Source organism: Hyla sarda, chromosome 6 (genome assembly GCF_029499605.1).
Source record: "Hyla sarda isolate aHylSar1 chromosome 6, aHylSar1.hap1, whole genome shotgun sequence".
Classification (NCBI taxonomy): domain Eukaryota; kingdom Metazoa; phylum Chordata; class Amphibia; order Anura; family Hylidae; genus Hyla; species Hyla sarda.
The window spans coordinates 208,771,262-208,794,350 of record NC_079194.1 but is presented as its reverse complement, the minus strand read 5'-3'; the positions used below and the strand labels follow the sequence as shown (position 1 = coordinate 208,794,350).

At 44.5% G+C, this 23,089-nt stretch overlaps 1 protein-coding gene across 2 annotated transcripts in view; it reads right to left on the bottom strand.

The window, feature by feature from the left end:
- Nucleotides 1-5,521, bottom strand: part of HEATR3 (HEAT repeat containing 3) — a 45,691-nt gene extending 40,170 nt beyond the window's left edge. The window contains exons 1-3 of one of the 2 annotated variants that reach the window (XM_056526341.1): nucleotides 5,287-5,521; nucleotides 3,988-4,160; nucleotides 1,203-1,290 (exon numbers count right to left, since the gene is read on the bottom strand). In XM_056526341.1, the coding sequence (XP_056382316.1) occupies nucleotides 1,203-1,290; nucleotides 3,988-4,160; nucleotides 5,287-5,421 (396 nt within the window). In that variant the 5' untranslated portion in view covers nucleotides 5,422-5,521. Of the gene's footprint in view, nucleotides 1-1,202; nucleotides 1,291-3,987; nucleotides 4,161-5,204; nucleotides 5,267-5,286 lie in introns of those variants that run through there. The other variant, XM_056526342.1, reaches the window with a different exon arrangement.
- Between the last annotated feature and the right edge of the window lie 17,568 nt (nucleotides 5,522-23,089).

Below are 23,089 nucleotides of genomic sequence, written 5' to 3'. Positions count from 1 at the left end.
GCTGCCGGTTTTACGCAGCGAATACACTGTGGAAATTCCACAGGTAATCCGCCCATGTAAACGTACCCTAAGGGCTCGTTCACACAAGCAGATTTTTGTGCGGATTTTCTGCAGTTGATCTGCTGCTTATTTTCAGCTGCTTATTTTATCATGCAGCAAAAAATAAGCAGCAAATCAGAAGCAGAAATCAGCAGCAGATCCTGTATGTGTGAATATATATTAAGGGTGCATTCACACGGGTGTATTTGTCAGCGGATCCGCAGCTGCAGATCCGCTGACAAAGGCCGCCCTTTTTGAGCCTGCTAATAGCGGCAATCCGCCGCTACCAGCAGACACACTGAAGTGCGAGTCGCAGTGTATCCGCACATCCTAGCCACTCCCCCGGCTCCCTGAGCTACACAGAGAGCGGCCGCGATGTGTGCGAGTACACTGCAGGGTAACTCGCACATCGCAGTGTGTCTGCTGGTAGCAGCGGATTGACGCTATTAGCAGGCACAAAGAGGGGAGCACTTTAGGGGCCTTTGACAGCGGATCCGCAACTGCGCATCCGCTGACAAATACACCCGTGTAAATGCACCGTAAGGGTCAGATCTAAGGTGTGTCTTCTTGCTGCAGATCTGCTGCGGATTTTCTGCTGCAGATTTTGCTGCCCATTGACTTCAATGGGGAGCAAAATTTGCAGAAGCACATCTGAAGCAGATCTGCAGCAGAAAATATGCAGGGCTCATTCACACAAGCAGAATTTTGTGCATATTTTCCGCAGCTGATCTGTTTATTTTCTGGTGTTTTTTTTGTTTTTTGTTTTTTTATCATTGACTTACCAGCAAAAAATAAGCAGCAGGAAAAAAAAAGCTTCAGAAAATAAGCAGCTGAAAATCTGCAGCAAAAGACGCTCGTATGAACGAGCCCTAAGAGTAAGTTCACATGTACAAGATCTGCTGCATATTTTGCTGCTGTGTATTTTCCTACCCATTGAAGTTAATGGGTAGAAAAATCAGTATGAAATCAGGTTCACATGTACAGTATCATGCGCAGATTTGATGCGCAGGATTTTCTGATGCAGATTGAATGACTGAGCACAGCTTCTAATCTGCAGCTACAAATCCTATGCATCAAACCTGCGCAGGATACTTTACGTGTGAATAGACCCTAAGGGTACATTCAATTGGTTAATGATAAACTGCATCACTAAAAAGACATACCTCTCTTAATAGGGCCACTAAGGGGGTCATGATGTCTCTGGTCACCATGTCATCACATACATCAAATCCTCCGCAGGTGCTCAGGTTCCTGATATTACAACACAAAGAGAAAATTACAACTATTGTAATAGGAAGAACTACTTCTAATATTGCAACAATAAATATTTGACCCCTGTGCTCTAGTTATGGGGAACACTGATACAGTTGATAGGGGCCGGGCAGTGATTATTTATACACCCGTGATTACTGACATCATATACCCATAGGGGTATCAGGTATACCCAGGTATCGTACCAGTTTACAGATCAGCATAAGGGAACAGACAACAATTTGCCCGGTTGTCAAAGCGCTCCAAGAAGTTCAGCGAACCCTTCTTTCTGGTGATCCTTGGGGGTATCATGAATGGCTATACACAGCAGGGGTGTGGAAATTTTAAAAATAAGATAAAAAAAATAGTAAAAGTACTTGTCCAAGGGACTAAAACTGGAGCACAGTCTACTTGTCCCTCATGACAAGCCACTAGTGCTGGTAGACAAAATCATTTTAACAAAATAGTATGTAAATAAGGTCTTTATTAATAGAAACTTAATAGGCAGACCTAAAAATACTTTACTGTGAATTAACACATACAATCAATCAGATGTCAAAATGAAAATAGTAGCTTACTTTACCAAAAAAACGAAGTATGACATTTGTTCGGATTTGACCAACACGATTTGGAGTGTTTTTTTTGTGTGACATATTGTACTTTATATTAGTGGTAAGTCTTTGTTAATACATGCAGCATTTTTTGTAAAAATAAATAAAAATCCTAAATATTGTTACATACTTTTTTTTAATTTTTGACTAACGCTATTGTGTGAGGAGTGACGAGCTGTACTTTTTTTGTTACCATTTTTGTTACATGCTACCTTTTGATCTTTTTGATTCTACAAATACCTATTATCTATTGGTTTGAGCTCCCCCCCCCCCTTCTCTTACACTTATATTTTTTATACTTTTAACAGGTTATACTATGCTGCAGCACAGCATGCCGTATTTTTCGCCCTATAGGATGCACCAGCGTATAAGACGCACCCTATTTTTAAGTGGAAAATCTAAGAAATTAAAGATTTTGAACCCAATAGTGGTCTTCAACCTGCGGACCTCCAGATGTTGCAAAACTACAACTCCCAGCATGCCCGGACAGCCAACGGCTGTCTGGGCATGCTGGGAGTTGTAGTTTTGCAACATCTGGAGGTCGCCAGATTGAAGACCACTGCATAGGAGGTAATACTCACATGTCCCCGCCGTTCCGGACCCGTCACCGCTGCCCTGGATGTCGCTCCATCGCTGTCGCCGTGTCCCAGTCGCTCTGCTGCCGGCCTGCTGCTGAACGTCTCTGCTGCCGGCCGGGTATCCTCGCTCTCCGTCGCCGCCATCACGGCGTTACGCACGCCAACGCACGTACGCGACGACGTGATGACGAGGAAGGAGAGCGCTGGCCATACAGGGGATCCCTGAACGGAGAAGACACCGAGGAGGCAGGTAAGGTCCCTCCCGGTGTCTTGTAAGCACTAACCCAGCTATTCAGTCGGGCTGTTCGGGACCGCCGTGGTGAAATCGCAGCGGTCCCGAACAGCCCGACTGAACAGCCGGGTTAGTGTCACTTTCCCTTCAGACGCGGCGGTCAGCTTTGATGAAGCGTTAATACAGGGCATCACCGCGATCCATGATGTCCTGTATTAGCCGCGGGTCCCAGCCATTGATGGTCGCAGGGACCGCCGCGATAGGTGTGTATTCGCCATATAAGACGCACCGACTTTTCCCCCCCAGTTTTGGGTAAGAAAAAGTGCGTCTTATACGGCGAAAAATACGGTAACTGTCTGGATCACCTGACACTCAGCCTGTGCAATCCTGCCTATGGCTGGACCTAAATTTGACAGGTGAAGACTTCCACATGGCGGTAGGGGATGTCGGAGCAGACCAAGATCGGACACGTCCGGTAAGTAAAAGAGGTCTTATTCAAATGCAATGCGTTTCGCCTGATGATGACGCCCAAGCGCAGTGAAACGCGTTGCATTTGAAGGAAACCTCTTTTACTTACCGGACGTGTCCGATCTTGGTCAGCACCGACATCCCCTACCGCCCTGTGGAAGTCTTCACCTGTCGAATTTCTGTCCAGGTCGGGGAGGCTGCAGAACGGGCTCTTCTACTCATTCACGCAGACTGTTGTTGTGTTTGAGTTCACACAACCGCCTTCGGTAAGGGTTTCATAGTACTTTAACCTGAACCCTGCAGTGGCGGTTTTACGCTATGGAGCGCTCTTCTTTTTTTGTTATGGCTGGACCTCACAGGCTGCCGCAACCACCAGGACCACAATATTGCACTGATCACAACATCTATGTGGTTAATGCTGCCGAGACTGGCGCAATCCCAGTCTCAGCAGCTGCGGCCGGACCCCTGCTGTGATTGACAGCAGGGTCCCACCGCCGATCTCCTGCAGTGCATCTCACTGTGCAGGAGATCGCTAGGACGTATGAATATGTCCAGTTGCGCAAACATGTCAGCAACTGGGACATATGCATACATCCTGGGTCAGTAAGGGGTTAAAGCAGAGCTCGCTCGAGGCATCTGGGACGCGTGAGTCCTGGATCTTCGGGCACTCTAGGCCAGTGGCATTGATCCTGGCTGTTTGCCTAAAGCAGAGCTAAATACCTTAAGATTTCACCTGCCTGGCATCCAAAACTGCATATCCATGGTGACGGGCGGTATGATTTCCCCAACCGTGTACAGTATTACTTACCGTAAAGCTCCTGCTGCTGTCTCCCGCACAGACATGCTCTTATCAAGCAGAAGGGGTCCAAGGCATCGAACAACATCTCTCTGTAGGAAACCTGGTATAACTTGCTGCTGCTGGACAAGCTGTGAGATGCTGGCACAGGCAAAGTCTCGGACTTCAGGACTAGGGCTCTGCAACTGGAAGATCAAGTGCAGAAGATTCACTACTCTGGTCAAACAGTGAATTTATGAGTAACCATTCTTACACATTAGGGACATCCCCAGGCACCACTGAAACAGCTGTACCCAAGCGTACATATACCCCATACACAGGATCGGGGTCCGTTAGATAGAGCTCCTGTTGCTAATATGCAAATACTGTAGATAGAGATGAGCAAACTTACAGTAAATTCGATTCGTCACAAACTTCTCGGCTCGGCAGTTGATGACTTTTCCTGCGTAAATTAGTTCAGCCTTCAGGTGCTCCGGTGGGCTGGAAAAGGTGGATACAGTCCTAGGAAAGAGTCTCCTAGGACTGTATCCACCTTTTCCAGCCCATTGGAGCACCGGAAAGCTGAACTAATTTATGCAGGATAAGTCATCAACTGCCGAGCCGAGAAGTTCGTGACGCATCGAATTTACTGTCAGTTCGCTCATCTCTAACTGTAGACTCTTTCACACAATGGAGGGGGGAGTAGGCATTGCCAGCATCCCATACTACATCTCTTCTCCGCTTTTCCCGACAACTTCTGCCTCCGTTGCGTGAAAGCTCATTTGCATATTAGCAACCCCCCCTCTATATCTCACTAATGAATCCACCGATAGGGATGAGTAAAACATAAGTTTACTCATGTTCACCCGCACTATAACGCTGTGTATGGGGTTTAGTGCAGGCGAACAAGCTGTCAGGTTCCCTTTAAGTAAAATAATCCCTGTACTATTCTTCCCCCTCCCACATGGATCTGGTCACTTCCTGGTTTCCTTTCTGAACTGTCATGCTGCCATGCTGGGAGTTGTAGTTATGCTACAGCTGGAGGCACACTGGTTAGGAAGCCCAGTACTACATGTATGACGACACTCAGCCCAGTAAGTGACAGGTCAGCAGATCAGTATCCAACACGCCACATGTTGTGCTGACAGCCCCACCCACTTTTTTTCATTAAAACTTTATCTGTAATTTTAACAAAGACAACCACGTGTGCTCCCTTCAGTGTGCCTGTATGTAAGCAGTATGGGCCGCACCACATGTGACTACACCAGCTGTCCCGGACACTGCAGCCGATCAGCCGTCCTCCCCGTGCGGACACACGAAGCCGCCGCTCACCTTGTGGAGCAGATCCTCGGCACGTAATGATTCCGCGCTGTCCTCCTGCACGGGCTCCGCCACTGGCTTCACGGCGGCTGCCGCTGCTGGAGAGAAGCTGACCGGCTTGAATCTACGAGCCCGGCTCTTCCCCATGATAGTTCTACACGGGGGGCAGTCAATTAACTTTATTGACAACAGTACGAATACAGACACACTATGTGCTTTTTTTTTTTTTTTTTCTTTCAACAAACTTTATTAGCACTGTTTTTCTTATGTCGCCTTGTATCTTCTGTGCGCAGGAGTCTTCCTGGACTACACTGATTTAGATATTGCATTGTATGTGTGACCCTAGCTTTACTGTAATCTGTATAATGATAGTTTCACTAAAAATTTGTGTATTATGATAGTCTATTTTTATGCACTTCTGCGTGTGTCAAACAACCAGTGTGCCTCCAGCTGTTGCAAGACTACAACTCCCTGCATGCCCAGACAGCCTTTGGCATGCTGGGAGTTGTAGTTTTGCAACAGCTAGAGGCACACTGGGTGAGAAGTAGAGATGAGCGAACTTACAGTAAATTCGATTCGTCATGAACTTCTCGGCTCAGCAGTTGAGGACTTATCCTGCGTAAATTAGTTCAGCCTTCAGGTGCTCCGGGTGGCTGGAAAAGGTGGATACAGTCCTAGGAAAGAGTCTCCTAGGACTGTATCCACCTTTTCCAGCCCACGGGAGCACCTGAAAGCTGAACTAATTTATGCAGGAAAAGTCATCAACTGCCGAGCCGAGAAGTTCGTGACGAATCGAATTTACTGTAAGTTCGCTCATCTCTAGTGAGAAGCACTGACAAAAATGCTAATTTATTTATTTAATGCTCCGAGAAGGGGGCATAAAAACATAAGGTTTCAGATTTGCTCTTCTTTTCCAATTTGTCTGTGAATTTATTGATTTGTTGGTTTTCAAGAAAAGAGTATAGGCCAGTGGTCTTCAATCTGTGGACCTCCAGATGTTGCAAAACTACAACTCCCAGCATGCCCGGACAGCCGTTGGCTGTCCGGGCATGCTGGGAGTTGTAGTTTTGCAACATCTGGAAGTCCGCAGGTTGAAGACCACTGGTATAGGCGATAAATGAAATGCTATTAGGGGTAAAACCTACAATATAAAATCATAATAGAATAAACACACATCACCATGCATACAGGCAAATAGGTATACACATCTTAGCCACACATATACCTAGCATCATTTGGAGGTTACTGTGATGCATACTACTAGAGATGAGCGAACTTACAGTAAATTCGATTCGTCACAAACTTCTCGGCTCGGCAGTTGATGACTTTTCCTGCATAAATTAGTTCAGCTTTCCGGTGCTTCGGTGGGCTGGAAAAGGTGGATACAGTCCTAAGAGACTCTTTCCTAGGACTGTATCCTCCTTTTTCAGCCCACCGGAGCACCTGAAGGCTGAACTAATTTACGCAGGAAAAGTCATCAACTGCCGAGCCGAGAAGTTTGTGACGAATCGAATTTACTGTAAGTTCGCTCATCTCTAGTCACGAACTTCTCAGCTCGGCAGTTGATGACTTTTCCTGCATAAATTAGTTCAGCTTTCCGGTGCTCCCGTGGGCTGGAAAAGGTGGATACAGTCCTAGGAGACTCTTTCCTAGGACTGTATCCACCTTTTCCAGCCCACCGAAGCATCGGAAAGCTGAACTACTTTATGCAGTTAAAGTCAGCAACCGCCGAGCTGAGAAGTTCGTGACGAATCGAATTTACTGTAAGTTCGCTCATCTCTACATACCTACCATAACATTGTACAGATCATGTCCCTCCTTCATGACAGCGGTATTTCCGTAGGCTAATGCCCTGGCCACAGTGCAAATATAGTTCAGGAATGGTTTGACGTAGAGTAAGGCTATGTTCACATCTGAGAATGTCCGCACAGAAAATCTCCGCATGGACATTCCGGAGACTGCAGGTGCCGATATAATAAGCTTGCGCTAGGACTGCACAGGAATGCACCATCTTATAAGGCGGCTGTGCATTCCGTGCCGAGTCTGCGGAAATAACAAACAGGTTCATTCTTTCTGCAGGCACGAAATTCAGAATTTCCACCTCAATGCAAGTCTATGGGAGACTCCCTTAGACTTGCATTGAGGGGGTGGGGCATGATGTCACACGGGGGCGGAGCCGTGATGTCACGATACTCCGGCCCCTTGGTCGTCACGCTGCACACTCTGAGCTGCCAGCGCAGCGGAGAGCTCACAAAGGTGAGTGCTGAATGACAGATTAAACATCTTGTCCCCTATCTTTTGGATAGGGGATAAGATGTATTAAGGCCGGAGTATCCCTTTAGGCTAGGTTCAGACTACGGAATCTCCGGGCAGAAAATTTCCGTCCGGAGATTCCGAGTGCGGCCAGCGCTGACTGAATCAGTCGGCTTTGGGACTGCGTGGACACTGCAGTCTCCTATAGACTGCAATGTGTTCCACGCGGATTTCCGCCTGAAGAAAGAGCAACGCCTTTCTTCAGGCGGAAATTTCCAAGCAGATTTTCCGTTCACAAATTCCGCTGCACAAATTCCGAAGTGTGAATTTGTGAACGGAAAACCATTCACTATACAGTACATTTTAGCAAGCGGAATTTCCGCCTGCAAGCTCAAAGAGGAATTGCGGCCGGAAATTCCGTAGTCTGAACCTAGCCTTAATGTTAGATGAGTTTTGTAATACTCCAACAGGGAGGAGAAGGCCAGGCTCATATATTCTTAGGCTATGTTCACACATACTATTTTGCTCAGTATTTTTAAACAAAACCAGGAGCTGGTCCAAACACAGAAAAGGTAGCCATTTTTCTATTATAGTTTTCCTCTAACTTGGTTCCACTCCTGGTTCTGGTAAAAATACTGAGCAAAATCCCGTGTGAACCCAGCCTTATAATGATTAAAAAACACACAATAAATGACCACACCGTCTGTCCAGTGTAAGGGTCATTTTGCACACGGTGTTTTTCTGGAAACCCCCCCGAAAAAAATGATGTAATGTTGCACTGGTAAGATGGGGGTTACTGGGAGCTGTGCCATGTGTGGCACACCAGCACTACATGTTTCTGGGGGCCAGGGAAAAGAGGTAGGTGGGATTAGCAGAGCATGTAATGTAATACTGACCTGCTTCTTCCTCCCAGCCATTGGGGGAGGATTATCAAAGTCATTGTAGGTGCTATAATGTTATACAGTGGTCCCTCAAGTTACAATATGAATTGGTTCCAGGATGACCATCGTATGTTGAGACCATAACTCTATGGAAACCTGGTAATTGGTTCTGAAGCCACCAAAATGTCATCCAAAAAAAGGAAAAAGTGAGAATTAAAGAAAAATAAATAGATAACAAATAGAGATAAATAGTGAAAGCTGTAAATCAGTCTATGTAGAGGACAGGAGCATCTTCAGTGTCCTGTACAGTACTTGCAATGTCCTAAATAGTAACATGGAGCCGCCTTCACCTGGTGTTCAAAGGAGCAGATAACTGTGGCACAGGTAAAGAGTACAGAACATGTAATACCACCCTGTACAGTAATACAGGTGTTTACAGGTGTTTTACCAGTGAAATGCCCATTCTAATTGGTCAGTTCTTCCAGCTATTGACACCTTTCACAGATCTGGACTGTCCGTAGTATTGTATGTTGTGTCTGATTTCAAGTTACAATGATCAAGAAAAGACCATAGTATGTTGAAACTATTGTATGTTGAGGCCATTGTAAGTTGTAAGTTGAGGGATCACTGTAAACAAGTTTTCATTGTGTAGTTGGAGTGTACATACACTAAATGTATTAAAGGAGATGTCGGGCGCGGACTTTTCCTATTCCATCCTGCCCGGGCTGCAAAAAAAAAGAAAATAAACTTTCACTTACCTTCCTACGTTCCCCCGGAGCTCCGCAACAGCTGATCGATCGTCCGGGCTGTCTACTTACTACTTCCCTTAGCCCGATACGTCATACGGCGCTTCAGCCTATCACTGCCCGAGGCGGGACATCACTGCGGCCAGTGATAGGCTGAAGCGCCGTGTGAAGTCCCGGCTGTAGACTATACATCCATGACGATGTTGTGTCCAATTTTCCATGGAACCTATTCTTGTTCTCCAAGTTGTATTAGAACATTTAGGCTAGGTTCGCACAGCGGAATCCAGACGCAAAATTTCCGCCCGGAGATTCTGAGTGTGACTGAATCAGTCGGCGCTAGGACCGCACGGACATTGCAGTCCCCAATAGACTGCATTGTGTTCCGCAAGGATATCCGCCTGTAGAATGAGCACCACCGTTCTTCAGGCGGATATTTTAAAGCGGATTTTTCATTCACAAATTCCGCTTCCTGAATTCCAAAGTGTGAATTTGTGAATGGAAAACCTAATTCACTAGCTTGTACATTTTAGCAAGCGGAATTTCTGCCTCAATTTCAAAGCGGAATTGCACGCAGAAATTCCTTAGTCTGAACTAGGGATCGACCGATTATCGGTATGGCCGATATTATCGGCCGATAATCACGATTTTGGGCATTATTGGTATCGGCAATTAACTTGCCGATAAGCCGATAATGCCCCGCCCCCGCACCGCCCCCACCGCACCGTACCTACTATACCTACAGTAGGCCCTCCAGCTGTTGAGGCGCTCCAGCTGTTGCAAAACTACAACTCCCAGCATGCCCGGACAGCCAACGGCTGTCCGGGCATGCTGGGAGTAGTAGTTTTGCAACAGCTGGAAGCACCCCTAGGCAAGGTGCGGGGGGAACGGTGGCTGTGATAGGTCTCAGGACCCCAGACAGGTAGGGGTAGAGAAGCGGGTGGCGGCGGCGGCCTATGGCACCGCAAAAGCCACTGCAGTGCATTGATTTAAAGTGCCCGCTTTAAATCAATGATCAGCAGCGGTGTCGCGCGGGGATAAATAGCCGAGAACTTATACCGGAATATCGGTATAAGTTATTGGCATTGGCCCTAACCTCCACAGATTATCGGTATCGGCCCTAAAAAAACGATATCGGTCGATCCCTAGTCTGAACCTAGCCTTAATGCTGCTCCCTAGTGCCACACAAACTAATGCCTTCAATGTATGGGCTCCTTGGAGATGATGATGTCATATAGTCACATGAGAAGAGTCACATGACCTTGTTGACTTAGTGCGCTAAAACAGTGAGATATGAAAAAGCGGGCCATGGGAACATAGTGTGCATGAAAAAATAGGGAGAACGAGGTGCTTTTTTAAACTCACTATACTTCCCAAATCCAATTTTGAGGTATATCTAAGCTGTGCCCTTTCTCTGACAGACACCATGAGTCCAGACCCCATGGACTTCTGGGTCACTAGATTAGATTAGCCAGAACTTGCCCAGTTTGCCATTGGTGTTCTGTTTCCAGAGCTGTCTGCCAGCAATGTGGAAAAACTCAGGTCTATTTAAATGAATTAGGCATGACAAATGCCACTGATTAGACTGCTACCAACATTGCTGTCCACTGGCTACTACAACTACAGTGATCCCTCAACTTACAATGGCCTCAACATACAATAGTTTCAAGTTACAATGCTCTTTTCTGGACCATTGTAACTTGAAACCAGACTCAACATACAATGTACAGACAGTCCAGATCTGTGATACCTGTCACAACTGGAGGAACTGACCAATCAGAATGGGCATTTTACTGGTAAATCACCTGTATTACCGAAGTGCATGCACTGACTTGTGTCTGGTAGCGCCCCCTACAGTACAGGGAGGAACTACAAGTTCTGTACTACTCCTTACCTGTGCCAGGGTTAGCTGCTCCTTTGGACACCAAGTAAGGGCGGCTCCATTTGGGACACTGTGTGTACTGTATAGGACCCTAAAGAAGCTCCTGTACTCTACATAAACCATTGTTTCCCAACCAGGGTGCCTCCAGCTGTTGCAAAACTACAAATCCCAGCATGCCCGGACTGCCGTTGGCTGTCCGGGCATGCTGGGAGTTCTAGTTTTGCAACAGCTGGAGGCACCCTGGTTGGGAAACACTGACATAGACAGTGATTTACAGCTCCCAGCAGATCTTTATTACTTTTATATGTAAGGATTTGCTTTATCTCTATTAGTTATCTACTTATTTTTGTTTAATCCTCACCTTTTCCTATTTTTGATTACATTTTGGTAGCTTCAGAACTAATTACCAGGTTTCCATAGAGTTATGGTCTCAACATACAATGGTTTCAACATACAATGGTCATCCTGGAACCAATTAATATTGTAACTTGAGGGACTACTGTATATCCAGACCACCCACCACTGCCTGCTATCCGCTGCCTACTACTATCACTAGTCCACCACCCTTGCTGCTGCTACTACCAGCCGGGCCTTCACATACACAACTCATAATCCCTAAAAAAGTGATAATTTTTAGGGGGCTTTTCATACAAAAGCTATTTTCTTCACTATTTTGGGACACCAATCCTGTTGCAACTTTCAAAAAGTGATATTTTTTGGAATGCTTGCATGAAGCAATTTCGTCTTTACTTGCCAGTCTCAAAACCTGTTGCTACTCTACAAAAGGGTGAATTTTTTGCAAACGCCATTGCGCTTTCCGATACCTCTGGTGTATTCTAACACCAGCAGGCATCTGGTAAAAAAATTAAATAAATACCCACCTTTATTTTAATGTTAAAAAAAGCTTACAAAATCCACTATTGCAGTGCAAATGAGCTGTGACATTAACATAGCCTTAAAATCACTTTAACCCCTTAAGGACTTTTTCCGTTTTTGCATTTTCATTTTTCACTCATCACCCTCTAAAAATCATAACGGTTTCAATTTTGCACCTAAAATTCCATATTATGGCTTATTTTTTGCGCTACCAATTTTACTTTGCGATGACATTAGTCTTTTTACCAAAATATCCACGGCAAAATGGAAAAAAAAATTAATTGTGCGACAAAAGTGAAGAAAAAATGCCATTTTGTAACTTTTAGGGGCTTCCGTTTCTACACAGTACATTTTTCGGTAAAAATGACACCTTATCATTATTCTGTAGGTCCATACGGTAAAAATGATATCCTACTTATATAGGTTTGATTTTGTCGTACTTCTGGAAAAAATCATAACTACATGCAGGAAAATTTATACGTTTAAAATTGTCATCTTTTGACTTTTTTTTATTTCTGTATACAGGCAGGTATGAGGGCTCATTATTTGCGCTCTGATCTGAAGTTTTTATCGGTACCATTTTTGTATTGATTGGACTTTCTAATTGCTTTTTATTCCTTTTTTTAATGATATAAAAAGTGACAAAAAATACGCTATTTTGGACTTTGGCATTTTTTTGCGCGTACGCAATTGACCAAGCGGTTGCGGTTACCACACCGCATATGTTTATTTTTACTTGGGAAAAGGGGTGATTTTTACTTTTATTAGGGAAGTGGTTAAATGATCTTCTTTATTAACTTTTTTTTTTTTGCAGTGTTATAGCCCCCTCTAGTGGCTATAGCTCTGCACATACTGATCTTATACACAGAGCACCCCCATGCATTAACATGGAGATGATTAGTGTTATCGGCGGTCGATTGCTCTAGCCAGGATTTCAGGCTTGGAGCAATCAATCGCCGATCGGACCGGACGGAGGCAGGTAAGGCACCCTCCACACGCGTTCTAGCTGATCAAGACATCACGATTTCACTGTGATGGTCCCGATCAGCCCGGCTGATACCGGGAGTGTATTTTTGTTACTTTAGACGCAGCGATCAACTTTGAACGCCACATCTAAAGGGTTAATAGCGCGCGGCACAACAATTGGTGCCACACGCTATTAGCCGCCGGGACCGACCCGCTATGATGCAGTGTGACCCCGCGTTATATACCGGAACAGGGTGTACAGGTACGCCCTGTGTCCTTAAGAGGTTATAACTTGATTTTTAAAACTTGACTTTAGGGCTTTAGAGCTCTTAGGCAGGGATATACATGTGTTTTGAGGGTTATTGCATTGCCGGTATAACTTGTTTGCTGCAAGCCATGCTTTTTCGAAAAGTTCTGCGATCTCTGCGAACCAAACTGTTAAAAAGCTTGCTCAACTGTAGTCAGGAAGTTTGGTCTCTGTCGCAGGGCATGAGTCCGCCAACAGGATAGTTACCCAAAACATACAGCTAAAACATAACATGGCTAAAAACATGACATTGGACTATTCTCAAGTGGCTTCTATACGCCTTGATCTGAATCCTATTAAACATCTGAAGAAGAAGCTGAAACCTGCAGTCTGGAGTAGGCACCCTTCAAACCTGAGACAGCTGGAGCAGTATCTTATGAGGAGTGGGCCAAGATACCTGGAGACAAGAGCAGGAGTCTCATTGAGAATTACAGAAATCACTTCATTGTAGTGGCGGCCTCAAAAGGTTGTGAAACAAAATATTAAAGGGGTTCTCCCTTGTTTATACAGTTTTTTGTTATTATGTTTGTGTGTTATGTGTGTATAAGTATGTGTTTTTTTTATGTGTGTTGTGATTATGAATATATGTATTTTCTTACCTTTTGTGAAAATCCGGAAGCTGGCCCCTTTTTCTTCCAGCGGCTTGCTGTGTAACCTCGGCCTCCGCCATGTTGTGTTCGGTAAGTGGGATGTCGGGGGGTGTGTTCTTGCTTCTGTCTTTCCTATCTTCTGACGTCCGAGGCAAATCTTTTCTTCCTGTTTCTTCCGTGGCTCAGCGACGAATCTGCGGACTCTTCAGGCGCATGCGCAGGTAGTTTTTTGTTTTACCAATAAATTTTTTTTCTCTAATTGCCAAACTGTCTGCGCATGCGCGAGTACGCAAGTGCTACGCTAACAGCGTAGCGTACGTTAGGTCTACGCTAATAGCGTAGCTTTGCGCAAGCGCAGACAGTTTGTCAATTAGAGAAAAAAAACTTTATTGGTAGAAAAAAAAAAAATACCTGCGCATGCGCCGGAAGAGGCCGCAGATTCGTCGCTGAGCCACGGAAGAAACAGGAAGAAAAGATTTGCCTCGGACGTCAGAAGATAGGAGGGACAGAAGCAAGAACACACACCCCGACATCCCACTTACCAAACACAACATGGTGGAGGCCGAGGTTACACAGCAAGCCGCTGGAAGAAAAAGGGGCCAGCTTCCGGATCTTCACAAAAGGTAAGAAAATACATATATACATAATCACAACACACATAAAAAAACACATACTTATACACACATAACACACAAACATAATAACAAAAAACAGTATAAACAAGGGAGAACCCCTTTAAGTTCAGGGAGGCATAATTTTTGTCCAGGACAGTTTACTATTATTTTTTGTTATGATTCTTTTAAACCCATTCAAAAGCAATGTCTGATTTTCATCAGTTAAAGAGGTACTCCCCTGGAAAACATTTTTTTTAAATCAACTGGTGCCAGAAAGTTAAACAGATTTGTAAATGACATCTACTTAAAAATGTTTATCCTTCCAGTACTTATCAGCTGCTGTACGCTCAACAGGAAGTTCTTTTCTTTTTGAATTTCCTTTCTGTCTGACCACAGTGCTCTCTGCTGACACCTCTGTCCATTTTAGGAACTGACCAGTGAAGGATAGGTTTGCTATGGGGATTTCCTCCTACCCTGGACAGTTCCAAAAATGGACAGAGGTGTCAGCAGAGAGCACTGTGGTCAGACAGAAACGGGAAAAAAAGAACTTCCTGTGGAGCATATAGCAGCTGATAAGAACGGGAAGGATTTTGAAATAGAAGTAATTTACAAATCTGTTTTTACTTTCTGGCACCAGTTGATTAAAAAAAAATAATAATAATATTTTTCAGGTGACTACCCCTTTAATTTTCATTGCATATAATTTTTTGTCAGGTTAAAGGTATTTCAAGGAGCATTGTGGGTTTTTCTGTCTTTAATGGAAGGAGACCAACAATTTTGTCCACACCTGTAAGTGATTACAATATAAGAGCAAAGGGATAGGTTTAAGGGAAAGAATTTACAATTGAAAGGAGGTTCTAGTACTCAGTTGGTCCGCCTCTAGCCTGGATACAAGATGAAATACCAATGGACATGGAGGCATACAGGGGCACATTTGCCCACAGATGTAGCAGCTGGGTTTGTAGAGTCTGCATACTTGTAGGTTCCCATATTCTGCTCGCAAAAAATCAGGCGACCAGGCAAGTCAAGAAAGTATTACTCTCTGGTGGAGACATTCCTGGAAAACCCTTGCTGTTTATGACAGGGCATTATGCTGCTGAAATGCCATATTAATGCCCTGCTATGAGTGTCAACACATGTAGACGCAGGATGTCCTGCACATATCACTGTCCTATGCAATGGCCCCCGAGATCCTCATACCAGCAGTTTGGGATCCCCCTTTTTAAAATCAAATTTTTGTTTCAATGCATCATAGAGGCATGTCTAGCAGGCATCGATGTCTCACCAAGGAGTACGCTACCCAAAAGTAGCCTCTGAGAGCCTTTTTATAGGGCAGAGGAAAAAGCCCTATGGCAAAACCCAATTTTTAATCAGATAACACCCCTAAACATTTACATTTGTGCCCGACACATAACTGCATGCTGAGTTTTAAAGCAATTTCACATTTCTATCTGGGTGCATTATTTTTTTAATTAAGATGTATAAAAGGATTGCGTGCACTACATCAAGACTACAGAGTAAAATAATCCCTTAAAATGCGGGAATACCATTAACATGGCAGCAATATCTCTGGATAAGTGGTACTCACAGCTACAGCAAAGCAATTAAAATGGAAATTCACATCCCAGCATCTCCAGATCACAACCCCTTGGTGGGCTCACCTCTTTTTCCCTTTTCAAAGTGCCCCTTGCTTGACCAACACCACATGGAGAAATGGAAACCTATTTTCACATTCTGTGTTAAAGAGCATCACTTTATTACTAGGGATGTGGATGCGCTTATTTATATTCGTTATAGTGCCCGGAGAATTGATTTCAACGATTCTCTGGAGTTATCTGTTGCATATGGGACTAGCACCTCCGTTGTCAAGGTATTCACCGCTGTTTGTTGTCGTTCACACCTCTATTATAGTATGCTGAAACCCTAGGCCAAAAAGATCCCACAATATAACACGCAGTCACAGAGGAGGAAAACCTGAATTATCCTGGGAAGCAAATGGTGTTGGTTGATTGCCCAGTGGAGCTTTAAGAACTCACAAAAGTGATGGGCCGTGAGAATCGCAGGCAGTCTACATTTGTAGAAATTGAAAAATACATATGGGAGAAAAATCTGGGTTCCTGACTAATATTCAGTAAAAACAAAATTAGACTTTTTCCTAATTTATGGCTTGATTAAATTTTGTTATAATAATGTTCTGCCAATGTGCAAGTGATTTTAAGGATCAGAGAAGACAATAACCATTGAAAAGTTATGACTTGCAAATACATTTGAATAAAGATAAGTAAAACTAGCAAGTTCCCTTACCAGTCTGTATTCAGAAAGTTTAACAAGATGCAAGTTCTGTGTTCGTGGCAGAGGTCACAGATAATAAAAATGTGGATACTTCTCTGGCGCTCGCAGGATCCGTATTGGTGGTCAATCAGGTGTAGACTTCAGGTTCGATAAAGAATTCAGTCTTTATTTCTTCATATAAAACAGACAACACGTTTCGAGGGGTCGCCTTCTTCCTCAGGCCACGAACACAGAACTTGCATCTTGACTGAACCGCCTCGACTATTTTGAGAAACGGAAGGACACAGGCTGCCGCGGATCATCATCATTCTATACAAATTCTATACAAAGCCTACAACGGTGTCACGCTTGCAGCGCGACACGACAAGGTGAACAGTATTATTCCCCTTTCACTTTACTCTCATCCCCATGAGGTAACGGCACAGGGTGCGCCGGTTCTTTGTTCCCTTTTGTTTTTTTCTTGAATCAAGTTCAGAAAGTTTAACAGAAGCAGATGTACTAGAATACAGATCTGTACTTCAGTCTCAATTGTAATAAATACAAAAATATAAGGCTCTATAAAAGGCTGGCATCACACATGTCAGTTTTTTTTTGGTGAAGTGCCACTGCAATTTTTGAGCCAAAACTAAGAGTTGATTCAAAAGGAATGAGAAGGAAATAGAAATTTGCCCTTCCTGCTGGATACACTTTTGGCTTTGGCTGCAAAACTGCACTGGCAGCTTTTAAAACCAACAAAACAACTACCCGTTCTTTACTCTTAGTCAAAGCAAGCTGGTATGGCCATTCCTGGACAGATTCAACTAGTCACAGATTGGCAGCAGGTGGGTTGGAGCAAAGAACTTGGTGGTGAAATTAAGAATGTAGTCAAGGATCGACAACAGTATAGCAGTAATGTAACAACAAGCCAAAGGGGGAGACGGTAGTTGCAAATAGGCCGAGTCGATACAAGAAATACATTAATCAGGCAACACCAAAGGATGAAGCAGTAGCGTGATCACGGAACAAGGCTGAGGTAAGAGTGAGGTATGAGCTACAATGAGATTTCATCAGTATGCCCTCTATTACAATTGGGGGGGGAGGGGCTGTTATCAGGTCTGGTATTCCACATACATGTCTTATTGTAAAGGGCACTGCTTTCTATTCCTTTGATATATTTAAAGGCATACACCTCTTTATAAATCAGGCAATAAAGTGGCCGGTGCTTCTGAAATCTATGCTAGCTCCAAGCTAGCATAGATTTTAGCTACAGCTCATGCCACCGTTGTAGCTCAAATTGTGTAATCTTCATGATGTGGCTTTATTATTTAACTTTTATTAATATATTGTTTGCCAGGCTAAATGTTGTAACCCAGTTTGATAATACAGTGCAACTGTCGGCCAAAAAAAGCAAAAAATCCAAAAACAATCAGTGTGTCGCTTTCTACAATCACTGTTCAGTTATGACTTGATGAAAAGGTGTGAGGAGAAATAGACAGGGGAAATGCAGGTGCTGGTGTAACAAGCTTATTTGCACAAAAAAAATGTTTTTAATGGGTTTACGGTGCCCCAATGGTGAATAGATTTTGTGTAAAAGGGGTTGAGGCTTCCACAGCTTGGGAGATTTATTATAATTCACGTCAGCAACTACTGTGAACTATAGTGGCAATCTATGCTAGCTCAGAGCTTGTGTGGGTTTCTATATGTGACACACTGGCCGCAGCTGCAGACTCATTAACCCCTTAAGGACTCAATGTTTTTCCATTTTCATTTTTTTCCTCATCACCTTCTAAAAATCATAACGCTTTCAATTTTGCACATAAAATTCCATATTATAGCTTATTTTTTGCGCCACCAATTCTACTTTGCAGTGACATTAGTCATTTTACCAAAAAATCCACAGCAAAACAAAATTTGACTGTGTGACAAAATTTAAGAAAAAATTTCATTTTTGTAACATTTGGGGGCTTCCGTTTCTATGCAGTACATTTTTCGGTAAAAATGACACTTCATCTTTATTCTGTAGATCCATACGATTAAAATGATACCCTACTTATGTAGGTTTGATTTTGTCGTACTTCTGAAAAAATAATTACATGCAGGAAAATTTATACGTTTAAAATTGTCATCTTCTGATCCCTATAACTTTATTTTTCCGCGTACGCATATGCGGTATGAGGGCTCATTTTTTGCAATGTGTTCTGAAGTTTTTATCGATAACATTTTGGCATTGATCGGACTTTTTGATATAAAAAGTGATGAAAAATACGCTATTTTGGAGTTTTTTTTTTTGGGGCGTACACCATTGACTGTGCGGTTTAATTAACGATATATTTTTATAGTTTGGACATTTACGCACGGGGCGATACCACATATGTTTATTTTTATTTACACAGGGTTTTTTTTATGGGAAAAGGGGGTGATTCAAACTTTTATTAGGGAAGGGGTTAAATGATCTTTATAAACTTTTTTTTTTTTTATAGCCCTCCCATAGGGGGCTATAACACTGCACACACTGATCTTTTACCCTGATCCCTGCAAAGCCATAGCTTTGCATGGATCAGGGTTCTAGGGGCTCGATTGCTCAAGCCTGTAGCTCACGCCGCTTGAAGCAATCAAACGCTGATCAGACGCGACGGAGCAAGGTAAGGGGGCCTCCGCTTGCAGCGATTTTATCGCGATGGTCCCGATCAGCCCGACTGAACTGCCGGGAAGCTTTTACTTTTGTTTTTGACACGGCGATCAACTTTGATACCCATGTATGAATGGTTAATAGCACGGCCCAACGATCTGTGCAGCGCTCTGTTAGCCCAGGGTATCAATAGCTATTGATAGCAGCCGGGACCGACCCGGTGTGATGCGGGGTCACGGCGTGACTCCATTTTAAACACCGGGATCGGGGGCGCAGGACATACAGGTACGCCCTGTGTCCTTAAGAGGTTAAAGGGGTTGTCTCATCTTGTCTGATTACCTCTCTCTGTTGCCATCTGCTGATACTATTGGGATTAATAGTGGAGGGACCTTGTGTGTCTGACAGCTCCCAAGATAAAGCACAATCCCTGAAGCTGTCAGATATGATGAGTGTTTTGAAATAATCCCGAGAAAGGAGAGAAAATAGTCTGAAGTCCACTCAGCTCAGGAGCTCCCACCACAGGGAGTGATGTCACTGCTACTTTTAAAGCTGAGCTAGTGGACAGGAAACCATGACTACCAGTTGTCAACAAATGGGAAAATAAGATTTCTAAAGCTCAAAAAATCCTTTCTTCTTTTATATGGGTAGGTAAGCAACCAAGGCTGTCCTCGAGCATTCTCACTAAACTGAAGCAGGTTGGCGGGCTAGGCTCGACTGATTTAAAACATTACTACACTGCTACTTTGGTTTCCATGTTAAGGCATTGGTGGCGTGGCCCAGCAGACCTCTCATGGGTGGTAATCGAGGACTTCTCAGTGTCCCCATATGCTATTAGTGACCTTTTATACCTCCCCTACTGGAAACTAACATCTCCTGACTTTCCCAACCCATTAGTGAAAGCCTCCTACCATGCCTGGACCTCATATGTTGCCCACTCTCCCTCTGCCACAGTGGTTGTTAAGGGTGACCTCCCCTCACCACCAGATCTAGACTTATCCACCTGGGTTTCACAAGGTCTAATGCATGTCCGTCACCTATACACAAGTGATTATCTCCTCCGATATGCCACGTTGAAGGAAAAGGATCACCTCCCCCAACGAGAATTTTATAAATACCTCCAAACCCGCCACTACCTGCATAGTTTACACCCATCTGATGGCCAAAGGGACACTCTAGCTCTCCAATTGTCCTCCCCTATTAACCCCTTAAGGACGAAGGGTTTTTCCGTTTTTGCATTTTCATTTTTTCCTCATAGTTACATAGTTACATAGTTAGTACGGTCGAAAAAAGACATATGTCCATCAAGTTCAACCAGGGAATTAAAGGGTAGGGGTGTGGCGCGATATTGGGGAAGGGATGGGATTTTATATTTCTTCATAAGCATTAATGTTATATTGTTCCAGGAATGTATCTAATCCTGTTTTAAAGCTATTAATTGTTCCTGCTGTGACCAGTTCCTGAGGTAGACTGTTCCATAAGTTCACAGTTCTCATGGTAAAGAAGGCGTGTCGCCCCTTGAGACTAAACTTTTTCTTCTCCAGACGGAGGGAGTGCCCCCTCGTCCTTTGGGGGGGGGGGGGGGGTTTAACCTGGAACAGTTTTTCTCCATATTTTTTGTATGGGCCATTAATATACTTATATACGTTTATCATATCCCCCCTTCAACGTCACCTTCTAAAAAGCATAACGCTTTCAATTTTGCACATAAAATTCCATATGGCGGCTTATTTTTGGCGCCACCAATTCTACTTTGCAGTGACAGTCATTTTACCCAAAAATCCACGGCAAAACGGAAAAAAAATTCATTGTGTGACAAAATTGAAGAAAAAATGTCATTTTGTAACTTTTGTGGGCTTCCATTTCTACGCAGTGCTTTTTATCTTTATTCTGTAGGTCCATACAGTTAAAATACTCTACTTATATAGGTTGGATATTGTTGTACTTCAGAAAAAAATCATAACTACATGCAGGAAAATGTACCGTATTTATCGGCGTATAACACGCACTTTTTAGGCTAAAATTTTTAGCCTAAAGTCTGTGTGCGTGTTATACGCCAATACACCCCCAGGAAAGGCAGGGGGAGAGAGGCCGTCGCTGCCCGCTTCTCTCCCCCTGCCTTTCCTGGGGTCTAGAGCGCTGCTGTCGGCCCTTTTCACCCCCTGGTTATCGGCGCCGCTGCCCGTTCTGTCCCCCTGACTATCGGTGCCGGCGCCGATTGCCAGGGAGAGAGAAGCGGCGCCGACAGCCAGGGGGAGAGAAGGGGCAGCGGCACCCATTGCCGGCGCCGCTGCCCCGTTGCCTCCCCCCATCCCCGGTGGCATAATTACCTGAGTCCGGTCCGTGCTGCTCCGCTGCTCCAGGCCTCCGTCGTGCGTCCCCGGCGTCATTGCTATGCGCTGAACGGCGCGGCGCATGACGTCAGTGCGCCGCGCCGTGCATAGCAACGACGCTGGGGACGCACGACGGAGGCCTGGAGCAGCGCGGACCGGACTCAGGTAATTATGCCACCGGGGATGGGGGGAGGCAACGGGGCAGCGGCGCCGGCAATGGGTGCCGCTGCCCCTTCTCTCCCCCTGGCTATCGGCGGCGGCACCGATAGTCAGGGGGACAGAACGGGCAGCGGCGCCGATAACCAGGGGGTGAAAAGGGACAACAGCAGCGCTCTAGACCCCAGGAAAAGCAGGGGGAGAGAAGCGGGCAGCGACGGCCTCTCTCCCCCTGCCTTTCCTGGGGGTATATCGGGGTATACACGTGCACACACGCACCCTCATTTTTTCATGGATATTTGGGTAAAAAACTTTTTTTACCCAAATATCCGTGGTAAAATGAGGGTGCGTGTTATAGGCCGGTGCGTGGTATACCCCGATAAATACGGTATATGTTAAAAATTCTCATCTTCTAACCCCTATAACTTTTTTATTTTTCCACGTGTGGGCCAGTATGAGGGCTCATTTTTTGCGCCATGTTCTGTAGTTTTTATCGGTATCATTTTTGTATTGATCAGACTTTTTGATCGCTTTTTATACATTTTTTCATGATATAAAAAGGTGACCAAAAATATGCTATTTTGGACTTTGGAATTTGTTTGCGCGTACGCTATTGACCGTGTGATTTAATTAACGATATATTTTTATAGTTTGGACATTTACCCACGCGGCGATACCACATATGTTTATTATTTACAGGGTTTTTTTTTTTTTATGGGAAACTTGTATTAGGGAAGAGGTTAAATGATCTTTCTTAATTTTTTTTTGCAGTGTTATAGCTCCCATAGGGAGCTATAACACTGCACACACTGATCTCCTATGCTGATCCCTGCAAAGCCATAGCTTTGCATGGCTCAGCGAGATAGGAGCTCGATTGCACAAGCCTGTAGCTCAGGCTTGGAGCAATCAAACCACGATCGGACACCGTGGAGACAGGTAAGGAGACTTCCGCTCTCGTCCTAGCTGAACGGGATTTTATCGCGATGTCCCGATCAGCCCGTCTGAGCTGCCGGGAAGCGTTTACTTTCACTTTCAGACGCGGCGGTCAACTTTGATCGCCGCGTCTGAAGGGTTAATAGCGCGTGGCACAACGATCGGTGCCGCACACTGTTAGCCCAGGTCTCGGCTATGAATAGCAGCCGGGACCGACCCGGTGTGATGCGGGGTCACAGTGTGACCCCGTTTTAACCCCATAAGGACGCAGCCCTTTTTCACCTTAAGGACCGAGCCCTTTTTCGCAATTCTGACCACCGTCGCTTTACGCATTAATAACTCTAAAACGCTTTTACCGAATATTCTGATTCTGAGATTGTTTTT